Source organism: Oncorhynchus mykiss, unplaced genomic scaffold, assembly GCF_013265735.2.
Source record: "Oncorhynchus mykiss isolate Arlee unplaced genomic scaffold, USDA_OmykA_1.1 un_scaffold_276, whole genome shotgun sequence".
Taxonomy (NCBI): domain Eukaryota; kingdom Metazoa; phylum Chordata; class Actinopteri; order Salmoniformes; family Salmonidae; genus Oncorhynchus; species Oncorhynchus mykiss.
The window spans coordinates 149,438-163,104 of NW_023493730.1; the positions used below are offsets into that span (position 1 = coordinate 149,438).

Genomic DNA, 13,667 nt, shown 5'->3' on the forward strand with positions numbered 1-13,667 from the left:
TCTACCTACAGGTCTGTCTGTCTGTCTGTCTCCTGTTCCTACATATTCACCTCTCTACCTACAGGTCTGTCTGTCTGTCTGTCTCCTGTTCCTATATATTCACCTCTCTACTTACAGGTCTGTCTGTCTCCTGTTCCTATATATTCACCTCTCTACCTACAGGTCTGTCTGTCTGTCTGTCTCCTGTTCCTATATATTCACCTCTCTACTTACAGGTCTGTCTGTCTCCTGTTCCTATATATTCTCCTCTCTACCTACAGGTCTGTCTGTCTCCTGTTCCTATATATTCACCTCTCTACCTACAGGTCTGTCTGTCTGTCTGTCTCCTGTTCCGATATATTCACCTCTCTACCTACAGGTCTGTCTGTCTGTCTGTCTCCTGTTCCTATATATTCACCTCTCTACCTACAGGTCTGTCTGTCTGTCTGTCTGTCTGCTGTTCCTATATATTAACCTCTCTACCTACAGGTCTGTCTGTCTGTCTGTCTCCTGTTCCTACATATACACCTCTCTACCTACAGGTCTGTCTGTCTGTCTGTCTCCTGTTCCTATATATTCTCCTCTCTACCTACAGGTCTGTCTGTCTCCTGTTCCTATATATTCACCTCTCTACCTACAGGTCTGTCTGTCTCCTGTTCCTATATATTCACCTCTCTACCTACAGGTCTGTCTGTCTGTCTGTCTCCTGTTCCTATATATTCACCTCTCTACCTACAGGTCTGTCTGTCTGTCTGTCTCCTGTTCCTATATATTCACCTCTCTACTTACAGGTCTGTCTGTCTCCTGTTCCTATATATTCTCCTCTCTACCTACAGGTCTGTCTGTCTCCTGTTCCTATATATTCACCTCTCTACCTACAGGTCTGTCTGTCTGTCTCCTGTTCCGATATATTCACCTCTCTACCTACAGGTCTGTCTGTCTGTCTGTCTCCTGTTCCTATATATTCACCTCTCTACCTACAGGTCTGTCTGTCTGTCTGTCTGTCTGCTGTTCCTATATATTAACCTCTCTACCTACAGGTCTGTCTGTCTGTCTGTCTCCTGTTCCTACATATACACCTCTCTACCTACAGGTCTGTCTGTCTGTCTGTCTCCTGTTCCTATATATTCTCCTCTCTACCTACAGGTCTGTCTGTCTCCTGTTCCTATATATTCACCTCTCTACCTACAGGTCTGTCTGTCTCCTGTTCCTATATATTCACCTCTCTACCTACAGGTCTGTCTGTCTCCTGTTCCTATATATTCTCCTCTCTACCTACAGGTCTGTCTGTCTCCTGTTCCTATATATTCACCTCTCTACCTACAGGTCTGTCTGTCTCCTGTTCCTATATATTCACCTCTCTACCTACAGGTCTGTCTGTCTCCTGTTCCTATATATTCACCTCTCTACCTACAGGTCTGTCTGTCTGTCTCCTGTTCCTATATATTCACCTCTTTACCTACAGGTCTGTCTGTCTGTCTGTCTCCTGTTCCTACATATTCACCTCTCTACCTACAGGTCTGTCTGTCTGTCTGTCTCCTGTTCCTATATATTCACCTCTCTACCTACAGGTCTGTCTGTCTCCTGTTCCTATATATTCACCTCTCTACCTACAGGTCTGTCTGTCTGTCTGTCTCCTGTTCCTATATATTCACCTCTCTACCTACAGGTCTGTCTGTCTGTCTGTCTCCTGTTCCTACATATTCACCTCTCTACCTACAGGTCTGTCTGTCTGTCTGTCTCCTGTTCCTACATATTCACCTCTCTACCTACAGGTCTGTCTGTCTGTCTGTCTCCTGTTCCTATATATTCACCTCTCTACCTACAGGTCTGTCTGTCTCCTGTTCCTATATATTCACCTCTCTACCTACAGGTCTGTCTGTCTGTCTGTCTCCTGTTCCTATATATTCACCTCTCTACCTACAGGTCTGTTCTCTATTCCCAGGTGATGTGTGATAGATAATCAGGGTGTCTCTCACCTCCTCCCCAGGTGATGTGTGATAGATAATCAGGGTGTCATCTCTCACCTCCTCCCCAGGTGATGTGTGATAGATAAGCAGGGTGTCTCTCACCTCCTCCCCAGGTGATGTGTGATAGATAATCAGGGTGTCATCTCTCACCTCCTCCCCAGGTGATGTGTGATAGATAAGCAGGGTGTCTCTCACCTCCTCCCCAGGTGATGTGTGATAGATAAGCAGGGTGTCTCTCACCTCCTCCCCAGGTGATGTGTGATAGATAATCAGGGTGTCTCTCACCTCCTCCCCAGGTGATGTGTGATAGATAATCAGGGTGTCTCTCACCTCCTCCCCAGGTGATGTGTGATAGATAAGCAGGGTTTGTCATCTCTCACCTCCTCCCCAGGTGATGTGTGATAGATAAGCAGGGTGTGTCATCTCTCACCTCCTCCCCAGGTGATGTGTGATAGATAAGCAGGGTGTCTCTCACCTCCTCCCCAGGTGATGTGTGATAGATAATCAGGGTGTCATCTCTCACCTCCTCCCCAGGTGATGTGTGATAGATAAGCAGGGTGTCTCTCACCTCCTCCCCAGGTGATGTGTGATAGATAATCAGGGTGTCATCTCTCACCTCCTCCCCAGGTGATGTGTGATAGATAAGCAGGGTGTGTCATCTCTCACCTCCTCCCCAGGTGATGTGTGATAGATAAGCAGGGTGTCTCTCACCTCCTCCCCAGGTGATGTGTGATAGATAAGCAGGGTGTCTCTCACCTCCTCCCCAGGTGATGTGTGATAGATAATCAGGGTGTCATCTCTCACCTCCTCCCCAGGTGATGTGTGATAGATAAGCAGGGTGTCTCTCACCTCCTCCCCAGGTGATGTGTGATAGATAATCAGGGTGTCATCTCTCACCTCCTCCCCAGGTGATGTGTGATAGATAAGCAGGGTGTCTCTCACCTCCTCCCCAGGTGATGTGTGATAGATAATCAGGGTGTCATCTCTCACCTCCTCCCCAGGTGATGTGTGATAGATAAGCAGGGTGTCTCTCACCTCCTCCCCAGGTGATGTGTGATAGATAATCAGGGTGTCTCTCACCTCCTCCCCAGGTGATCCGTAAGGTGGACAAGCAGACAGCGTTGATGGATGCAGACGACCCAGTGTCTCAGCTCCACAAGTGTTCCTTCTACCTGAAAGACACCGAGAGAATGTACCTCTGTCTCTCACAGGAGAGAATCATTCAGTTCCAGGTACACACACACACACACACACACACACACACACACACAGACTGATGGACACACACACACACACAGAGAGAGACTGATGGACGCACACTCATACATACACACACACACACACACACACACACACACACACACTGATGGACACACACACACACACACTCCTAGCCCCTTGTAGATCGGAGCCAGGTTTGTGGTATCTGGTAATAGCTTTTCCCAGCCGTCTGTTCAGCTAAAATCAGAGTTCCTTATTGGACCACTAGTTCATCTAGTCCCTCCCTGTTTAATGAGGGTTTCTAATTGGACCACTAGTTCATCTAGTCCCTCCCTGTTTAATGAAGGTTTCTTATTGGACCACTAGTTCAACTAATCCCTCGCTGTTTATTGAGAGTTTCTTATTGGACCATTGGTTTCGGTCGTTGTCTTCTGGTTCTTTTCTGGTTAATTCCACCCTGGTATCGTTATTTGCATACACCCACACCCTGCCCCCCAAAAAAGACCAGTAAGGAGATGCAAATCTGTCATTTATCATATCTCCTTCCCCAGGCCACGCCCTTCCCCAAAGAGACCAGGTCTGCATTCAGTACGTTGTGGAACGTTCAGTACGTTGTGGAACGTTCAGTACGCTGTGGAACGTTCAGTACGCTGTGGAACGTTCAGTACGCTGTGGAACGTTCAGTACGCTGTGGAACGTTCAGTACGTTGTGGAACGTTCAGTACGTTGTGGAACGTTCAGTACGTTGTGGAACGTTCAGTACGCTGTGGAACGTTCAGTACGCTGTGGAACGTTCAGTACGCTGTGGAACGTTCAGTACGCTGTGGAACGTTCAGTACGCTGTGGAACGTTCAGTACGCTGTGGAACGTTCAGTACGTTGTGGAACGTTCAGTACGTTGTGGAACGTTCAGTACGTTGTGGAACGTTCAGTACGTTGTGGAACGTTCAGTACGCTGTGGAACGTTCAGTACGTTGTGGAACGTTCAGTACGCTGTGGAACGTTCAGTACGCTGTGGAACGTTCAGTACGTTGTGGAACGTTCAGTACGTTGTGGAACGTTCAGTACGTTGTGGAACGTTCAGTACGTTGTGGAACGTTCAGTACGTTGTGGAACGTTCAGTACGTTGTGGAACGTTCAGTACGCTGTGGAACGTTCAGTACGCTGTGGAACGTTCAGTACGTTGTGGAACGTTCAGTACGTTGTGGAACGTTCAGTACGTTGTGGAACGTTCAGTACGTTGTGGAACGTTCAGGACGTTGTGGAACGTTCAGGACGTTGTGGAACGTTCAGGACGTTGTGGAGCGTTCCGCGTTGAACTGAAGCGGTGTTGTACTGAATGACCAGTTGTTGTTTGTTTAACTTCTTGATCTGGACCTGGAAATGAAAATGCGCTACGCTAAATGCTAAATGTACTCGTTAAAACTCAAACGTTCATTAAAATACACATGCAAGGTATTGAATTAAAGCTACACTCGTTGTGAATCTAGCCAACAAGTCAGATTTTTAAAATGCTTTTCGGCGAAAGCATGAGAAGCTATTATCTGATAGCATGCAACACCCCAAAATGCCTGAAGGCGACGTAAACAAAATAATTAGCTTAGCCGGCGCTACACAAAAACGCAGAAATAAAATATAAAACATTCATTACCTTTGATATTCTTTGTTGGCACTCCTATATGTCCCATAAACATCACAAATTGGTCTTTTTCCCCATTAAATCCGTCCATGAATGCCCAAAATATCCATTTGTATGGCCTGTCTGCATCAGGAAAAAAGCTCTCTTCCAACACGCAACGTCATGTTTAAAAATTATATAAGTTGCCTATATTCTTTGACAAAACACTTCAACCTACTTTTATAACCCAACTTTAGGTATTTGTAAACGTTAATAAGCGATCAAATTGATCACTGGGCGATCTGTATTCAATAGCAGCTACTCAAGAAAACAGTGTCCATTTTTCAATCTTCCAAAATCGATTGAGGTAGGCTGGATGGAATGACGGATCTATTGGTAATGTCTCAAAGGATTTTGGTCAATGAAAAATGACGTTTTTGGCGACATCGTGTGGAAGCTGTAGGAATTGCATCCGTGCATCCATATTAAATTTGGTTTCCTTTAAACAATACATGAAAGGGGCGCATGGATACTTTTTTCAGCTTTCAGTGACCAGTTTTTCTTGCGCTTTTCGATGAAACACACGTTCTGTCATAGTCACAGACATGATTTAACCAGTTTTATAAACTTCAGAGTGTTTTCTATCCACACATACTAATCATATGCATATACTATATTCCTGGCATGAGTAGCAGGACGCTGAAATGTTGCGCGATTTTTAACAGAATGTTCGAAAAAGGAGGGGGTAGGATGAAGAGGTTAACGGGGAGGGGTTGTGGGTTGTAGGTTGGGGAATGCTGTCAGCATGGCCACTCCCCTTTTTTAAAAATTACGCCACTCATTTCTTCAAGCAACACCTCACCACAGTTCAAACCCCCGAGCTGACAAGGTACAAATCTGTTGTTCTGCCCCTGAACAGGCAGTTAACCCACTAACATATCTCCTCCCCCAGGCCACGCCCTTCCCCAAAAAGACCAGTACGGAGGTAAATGACTAATTAACATAACTCCTCCCCCAGGCCACGCCCTGCCCCAAAGAGCCCAGTAAGGAGATGATAAACGATGGAGCCTCCTGGACCATCATCAGTACAGACAAGGCAGAGTACACCTTCTACCAGGGGATGGGTCCTGTACCCTGTCCTGTTACACCAGTCCCTGTGGTGGAGAGTCTGCAGGTACACACACACCTACACACACACACACCTACACACACACACACACACACCTACTCTCACCACATATCTAGTTACTCTCTCACAGACACACACTAACCCCTCTGTTGTCTCTAGTTGAATGGTGGAGGTGACAGGACCCACACTAACCCCTCTGTTGTCTCTAGTTGAATGGTGGAGGTGACAGGACCCACACTAACCCCTCTGTTGTCTCTAGTTGAATGGTGGAGGTGACAGGACCCACACTAACCCCTCTGTTGTCTCTCTAGTTGAATGGTGGAGGGGACAGGACCCACACTAACCCCTCTGTTGTCTCTTTAGTTGAATGGTGGAGGTGACAGGACCCACACTAACCCCTCTGTTGTCTCTAGTTGAATGGTGGAGGTGACAGGACCCACACTAACCCCTCTGTTGTCTCTCTAGTTGAATGGTGGAGGTGACAGGACCCACACTAACCCCTCTGTTGTCTCTCTAGTTGAATGGTGGAGGGGACAGGACCCACACTAACCCCTCTGTTGTCTCTAGTTGAATGGTGGAGGGGACAGGACCCACACTAACCCCTCTGTTGTCTCTAGTTGAATGGTGGAGGTGACAGGACCCACACTAACCCCTCTGTTGTCTCTTTAGTTGAATGGTGGAGGTGACAGGACCCACACTAACCCCTCTGTTGTCTCTAGTTGAATGGTGGAGGTGACAGGACCCACACTAACCCCTCTGTTGTCTCTAGTTGAATGGTGGAGGTGACAGGACCCACACTAACCCCTCTGTTGTCTCTAGTTGAATGGTGGAGGTGACAGGACCCACACTAACCCCTCTGTTGTCTCTAGTTGAATGGTGGAGGTGACAGGACCCACACTAACCCCTCTGTTGTCTCTAGTTGAATGGTGGAGGTGACAGGACCCACACTAACCCCTCTGTTGTCTCTAGTTGAATGGTGGAGGGGACAGGATCCACACTAACCCCTCTGTTGTCTCTTTAGTTGAATGGTGGAGGTGACAGGACCCACACTAACCCCTCTGTTGTCTCTCTAGTTGAATGGTGGAGGGGACAGGACCCACACTAACCCCTCTGTTGTCTCTCTAGTTGAATGGTGGAGGTGATGTGGCCATGTTGGAGCTGACAGGACAGAACTTTGCTCCAGATCTCCGAGTCTGGTTTGGAGATATCGAGTCTGACACCATGTACAGGTAAGCTGTGTGTGTGAGTGACAGAGAGATGGCTGGCATGGTAACGCGGGTATCGTGTTACCGTGGTAACTGTATAATCGTGTAATTGAAGATTATGGATGAAGACTGTCATGAAAATACAATTATTAAAACTGTTTTTTTATTTTTCTATGAATTTAATTTTTAAGAGGACAGACTTGACCCAAAAGCAGTAAAATGTAAAAGTGAGGTACAAACCACAGTCACAACTGATATCCGGAGAGACCAGAGGAGGCTAACCTCTAACCCGTTTTTTAAATTGTTGTTAAGTTAACGAACGGGCGACTGAAGGCGGATGACCTGCGGTCGAGTCCGTTTCCGTGGTAACGCGGACTCCACAACGTGGTCGGATCTCGTGGTGAATCTTGTCTTTTGTCTAACCCCTTCTGTCCCAGGTGTGGAGAGAGCGTGCTCTGCGTGGTGCCTGACATCTCCGCCTTCAGAGAAGGGTGGCGCTGGGTCCGTCAGCCCGTCCAGGTCCCCGTCACCTTGGTCCGCAACGACGGAGTCATCTACTCCACGGCCCTCACCTTCACCTATACCCCAGAACCAGGCCCTCGTCTTCACTGCAGCGCTGCCGGGGCCATCCTCCAGACCCACAGCCACAGTATCTCCTCTTCGTCCTCATCCTCACCTTCCTCAGGGAGTCTGGGGATGGGAGGTTTAGGGGGTTTGGCGGAAGGACAGACGGGCTACGGGATTGGCCAAGGGGGAGGGTCAACCAATAGCGTTGGGTTGTCATCGGTGATGTCGGTTTCGTCATAGCAGCGAGGAAGTGTGTGTGTGTGGGGGGGGGGGGGGGGGGGGGGGGGGGGGTGTGAGAGGCTCATGGACCTGCTCTGAAACCACCCTCGCTCGCTCAAGGACTCTTTGGAAAGAGAGCGATTTGACGTTGAAGAGGAGAAGGGAAGAAGAGAGATGAGGTTCTGATGAAAGACAGACCTGGAAGGAGGGGGAGGGGGGGATCCCCTCTCTCTGGCGCCCCCGTGTGGGCGGTTGTGGACATGACACTGCAGCCTGGGTCATTCTTGTCTGGGAGAGGTTTCACCTCCAGGATGACACAATAACTAGGAGCCCTTTTTATACATTTGTTGGAGAACAACTATTTTTTATTTTCAACACTCACACTTTCTACAAAGTTTAGATTATTATTTTTTTTGACCCACAACAAAGGGCTTGGTAATGATGTTGTCATTATCATTGGTAATCATTATTGGTTATCATTGGTCATTATCATTGGTAATGATGGAGATGTCACTCGTGTGCAGAGAAACTTCATTATTGTTTTATGGGTGAAACATTTTATTATAGTAACAATTTTTACGGACCAAGGAATATTATTGTTATTTTTATTCTTTATGATATTTTATAAGCTTTAGCCGAGGTACATTTTCAAATGTGTTTTTTTGTTGTATTATAACGTTTTAGGGAGTACACTTTTTGTTACCAAATAGATTTTTTTCTCTCCATTTGAGAGCGAGAGAGAGAGAGAGAGAGAGAACTCTGAGGAGATTGAATAACGTGATTCAGGCTGCGTCTCAATCGGCCTAAAAACTGGATTCCTCCCTTTTATTAGTGTGAAAGAGTGACGCGACCTCGGGGTGCTTTGTGCAAGTCTTAAAGTCTAGAAAAGGTCAGGGTTGTAGTTATCTGAAGAGTTGAACAACTGAAAGCAAGCTCGCAGTAGGTTCTCTCTCTCTCTCTACCCCATCTCTTTCACCTTCTCTGTCTGTTCCGGATTAAGGAGAGGAAATTAGGCTTGGTGGTAAAAGGGAGAGGAAGGAAGCCATTTTTAGACGGTTGACATGCACCCCATAATCTCAGCCAGTTTCTATAGCAACCTTAAATCTTCCTGGCCAATCGCCTTAAATTGATCAGTCTCTCACCAGACCTTTTTAGAAGAAACGAAAGAAAGATATACTTTTTATTTCATGTTGTGTGTGTGTATAAGGTTGTCGTTTTCTGAAACTGTCTTAAGAGTGTTTGGTCGACACTCGTCAAGCCAAGGCCTGGGAATGTCTCATCATGTCGTTGGTCTCTGTCTCTCAAATGACACCTGATTTCCTAAATAGTGCACTACTTTAGACCAGGGCCCTCCCTATAGGGGATCCTAAAATAGTGCACTACTTTAGGCCAGGGCTCTCCTATAGGGGATCCTAAATAGTGCACTACTGTAGGCCAGGGCTCTCCTATAGGGCATCCTAAATAGTGCACTACTTTAGGCCAGGGCTCTCCTATAGGGGATCCTAAAATAGTGCACTACTTTAGACCAGGGCTCTCCTATAGGGGATCCTAAATAGTGCACTACTTTAGACCAGGGCTCTCCTATAGGGCATCCTAAATAGTGCACTACTTTAGGCCAGGGCTCTCCTATAGGGGATCCTAAAATAGTGCACTACTTTAGACCAGGGCTCTCCTATAGGGCATCCTAAATAGTGCACTACTTTAGACCAGGGCTCTCCTATAGGGCATCCTAAATAGTGCACTACTTTAGACCAGGGCTCTCCTATGAGGGATCCTAAATAGTGCACTACTTTAGACCAGGGCTCTCCTATGAGGGATCCTAAAATAGGGATTGGAGTGCCGTTTGGGATGCAGAAGTTGGTTTTTACACTACCGTTCGGCCTCATTCCCAAATCGGCTCCTAGCCCCTAGTAGACGTTTGTGTAAATCTGAGAGGATTGTACAGGTATTACCAATATGGTAATCGCCCCGGTGGCCTTCTAGGCTTCGGGTAATTCGTGCCATTTTTGATTACTTAGTGTATACTATCTAGGGGTCATTTGCTTACCTGGTGCACGCTATCTAGGGGCTAGGGATTGGTTTGGGACTGGGCAGAAGTCTTTAAAAAAAAATGTTTTAATTATGAAGAGCTTTAAAAATGCCACAACTGCCTTTTTTTTTAGCTTGTAACACTTTCAAGCAGCTCCCCCTCTTATCTATCTAATGAAGCCGTAGCATCAAACAGGAAATCACTTGCGTCGCTAAGCTGATAGCCCCACTACACTGTACATGTAATTCGCTAAAGCTTCATTGGAATTCAATTGGCTAAGCTAATGGCTAATGCTACAATGTAATTATATTTAGTGAAGCTAAGCTGAAGCTAATGCTACTATGCAGTTCTATTTAGTGAAGCTGAAGCTAATGCTACTTTGTAGTTCTATTTAGTGAAGCTAAGCTGAAGCTAATGCTACTATGTAGTTCTATTTAGTGAAGCTAATGCTACTATGTAGTTCTATTTTAGTGAAGCTAAGCTGAAGCTAATGCTACTATGTAGTTCTATTTTAGTGAAGCTAAGCTGAAGCTAATGCTACTATGTAGTTCTATTTTAGTGAAGCTAAGCTAACGCTAAGCTAAGCTACAATGTAAGTCTAGTAGTGAAGCTAATGCTACTATGTAGTTCTATTTTAGTGAAGCTAAGCTAACGCTAAGCTAAGCTACAATGTAAGTCTAGTAGTGAAGCTAATGCTAATATGTAATTCATGTCACTTGGCTCTACGGCTAAACTTAATTGAAATCACAATGCCTTTTTTTTTATTTTTTTTAAAACACTCCCTAGCGAGAGACTGTTTTCTGTCTCGCCACAGTGTTTTCTCACAAAGTAGCCTCTTCTTGTAGCTTAAGTGTTTCACACGTCACATTTTTAGGTAGCCTACCAGTCGGTGTTTTTTTTTATATTTTCATTTTTAAAAATGTTTTGTTCATCATGAGGGAACCATTTTTCCCTATGTTCAGCATAACAACTACAATGTTTTCCCTCCGCTGTAGAAAAAAAAAAACGGTTTTGGAAACGATTTGCCAAAATATGTGTTTTTTCCCAACTTTCTTGTGGCTTACCTGTCATTGGTGCTGCACTACGTCGAAAGGGATGGTTGCTCTGTTACTATGGGAACAGGTTATATGATAACACGTACTGTAACTGTCTCTAACTGATTTTATTCGAGTTGTTTTTATTATTTTGCCGGTTTTCGTCTTGGATCAATGCTCGTATGGCTGTTTTTTTTTGTTGTGTGTTATTCATTGATTTAAAAAAAAAACCTTTGGAAGTTATTTCGTTGGCAATCGGTTCTCAAATACAGGTCACCAGGTCACCAGTTTTTGGCTTTCTTGGAAGAAAATTATCTTTGTTTTGCTCTGCTTTAATTGTGGTGCCTTGCCTCCTCTTAACAAGTACGAGGAACAATATGACTGTTCTCAAATCTGTGGTCCCCACTCAAACCCTAACCAGTATAAGCTAACACAACTATGAAACTGGCCTGGGATCATTTCTTACGTGATGATTTTTTTTCTCCCTCCCTTCATATTGGTGGTGTCTCTTGGGTCGTTATTCACTAGGAAACTAAAACGGAATCGAACTCTGCAGGCAACGACCTGAACTTGTCTCAATAAGAAACGCTTGTTTTTCCCATTGCAAAACATTCTGCGTGATTTGCACTAATGACTACGACCCTGGCCCCCCCCCCCAAAAAAAACGTTTTCCTCCCTTCCCTGTTACAGCTAAACCACTCGTATTGCCTTAGCTCAGCCTATGGAGTGAGCCATCGCTGGTTCTGGTGGGCCGTAGTGTGAAGGCAGGATTTTGTTCCAGCTCTTAACATACCTAATTTAATCGTGGTCAACAAATCAATTCAAGACCAGGAGTAGTCTATTCATTTTCAGTTGTGTTTGAGCAGGGTCGGGACAAATACCTGCACACACACAACTCTTTTAAGACGAGAGTTGTGTTTCCCCCGGCCTTATCTATAGTGTAGATGAACCTAACGCAGAAATAGCCACCACTCTGTGGTTGTCTGGGTTGAAGACACTGATCTGATGCCCTAATTCACACGAAATGGAGGCTTGACCAGTTCAGTACAGCTCTGGTTTGGCCCTTGATAGTTGTGAATCAAGTGTTTTTGTTGTTTTTTGCTTTCCTGAGAACTGAAACGATAAACAATACTCTTAACATGCCAAATTAATCAACTTTTCCCCCGTTTTTAACTTTGTGTCTGCAATTCTGAACTGGGACCCTAGTCCATATACAGGTCATTATCTACAGAGTCAAAAGTATCTATGTAGGGGATAGGTTGCCAGTTCAGACAAGGTCTGTGTTTTTCCTGAATTTGGACCTCTTGAAAGCCAGCTTTTTTTTTTTTACACCACATAAAGAACAAAATAAATCTAATGCATTGAGTTTTTTATTTTATTTTAAATGTCTCTGAATAAAATGTCTTTATGCCTTCAGGCTCTCTTGGTTGAGCGCATCACTCTTAAAAAAAAAAAGGCATGTCTGACAGCATTGGAGAAAGAAAAGGTCAAGAAATAAAAGTTGGGAGTTGGCTTCTTGTGTCTCTGTTTTCTTTCCTGTACTTGGTTTGATCCATCAATTCATCATGTTGATTTCTCCTCCACCCGGCCATGTTGACACTAGGGTTGGGGGTCCCATTCCTCTTCAAATCAAGGCCAGGCACCATAGCGTTCAATTACATTTTTACATCGATTTTTTTTTTAAATTTGAAACGTTTTAATATTAGTATTTTCTTTAATAAAAATGTGGAAGTTGATAATTTGTATATGTTCGTTTAGTTTATCCTACCTACTACTATCATCAACACTTCGTGAATTGTTACCACTTTTAAGTGGACATGGCGTCCATCATTTCAATGCTCATTGAAACACCAATTCAACGCCGATTTCGTACATAATGTTAACTTTCTACATATAGTCCAGTTAATTTGAAGAGATGGTGATTGGGTCTCGGTAAGTGTTTCGTAGTCTAAATTCGGTGTACTTGTCTTCAACTGTTCGCTAAATATAGATATATATATATAAATATAGCCTACCTTTTCTTTAGTATTTTACAGATCGAAAGATGACAAATACATTTATTCACAATCCGCTATGAATAAATCCGGTTCTAGAGTTTTCGTTAGCCTAACTAAATATGTTTTGATTTAATTGTGTGACTTCCAGTGTACAGAATTAGATGTTTCGTGATTACGGGGTGGCAGGAGCCTAGCGGTTAAACGCGTTGGAAAACCATTACAGCGTCGTGACTTTAGAATGGTCGAAGATGCACCTCCTCGCCCTCCTGACTTCCATCTGAAATCCTCTGCTTTTGTAAATCAACTCAAATACGCGCAAGGTCTTTCATATACTTTACAATGGTCATGCACATGTCTGTGATGTTTACTGGGATGTCGTAACACCCTACATTATATTTTATAATCACCCACCCTGCTTCCTGATAGTCTCAAACACATACTTTGTGACAATGTTCACGCACGCAGTAATAATGCCCTCTCCCAAACCCCCCACGCTCTTCGGAGCCCGCTGACTCCCAGGGATGGACAACTGTCACCTGCACATGCTCACAGGGTAAAGGTCAGCTCCAAAGCCGGCCCCCTTTTTTATTTTTAGGTTCTCAGGGGGGTTGCCGGGGCGAAAGACGACACCCTGTTTCTCTAATCAGAGAGACGTCCTCGTCCGCTTGCTCTGTTCATCAGTGTCTCCACGTCCGTGCGC

At 44.9% G+C, this 13,667-nt stretch overlaps 1 protein-coding gene across 2 annotated transcripts in view; it reads left to right on the plus strand.

Moving 5' to 3' along the window:
• The window catches only part of LOC110517425 (recombining binding protein suppressor of hairless), a 30,724-nt gene extending 18,242 nt beyond the window's left edge, over window positions 1-12,482 (plus strand). For both annotated transcript variants that reach the window (XM_036973627.1, XM_036973628.1), the window contains exons 8-11: window positions 3,041-3,181; window positions 5,806-5,961; window positions 7,042-7,145; window positions 7,559-12,482. In XM_036973627.1, the coding sequence (XP_036829522.1) occupies window positions 3,041-3,181; window positions 5,806-5,961; window positions 7,042-7,145; window positions 7,559-7,928 (771 nt within the window). In that variant the 3' untranslated portion in view covers window positions 7,929-12,482. The remainder of the gene's footprint in view (window positions 1-3,040; window positions 3,182-5,805; window positions 5,962-7,041; window positions 7,146-7,558) is intronic.
• Window positions 12,483-13,667: the final 1,185 nt, after the last annotated feature.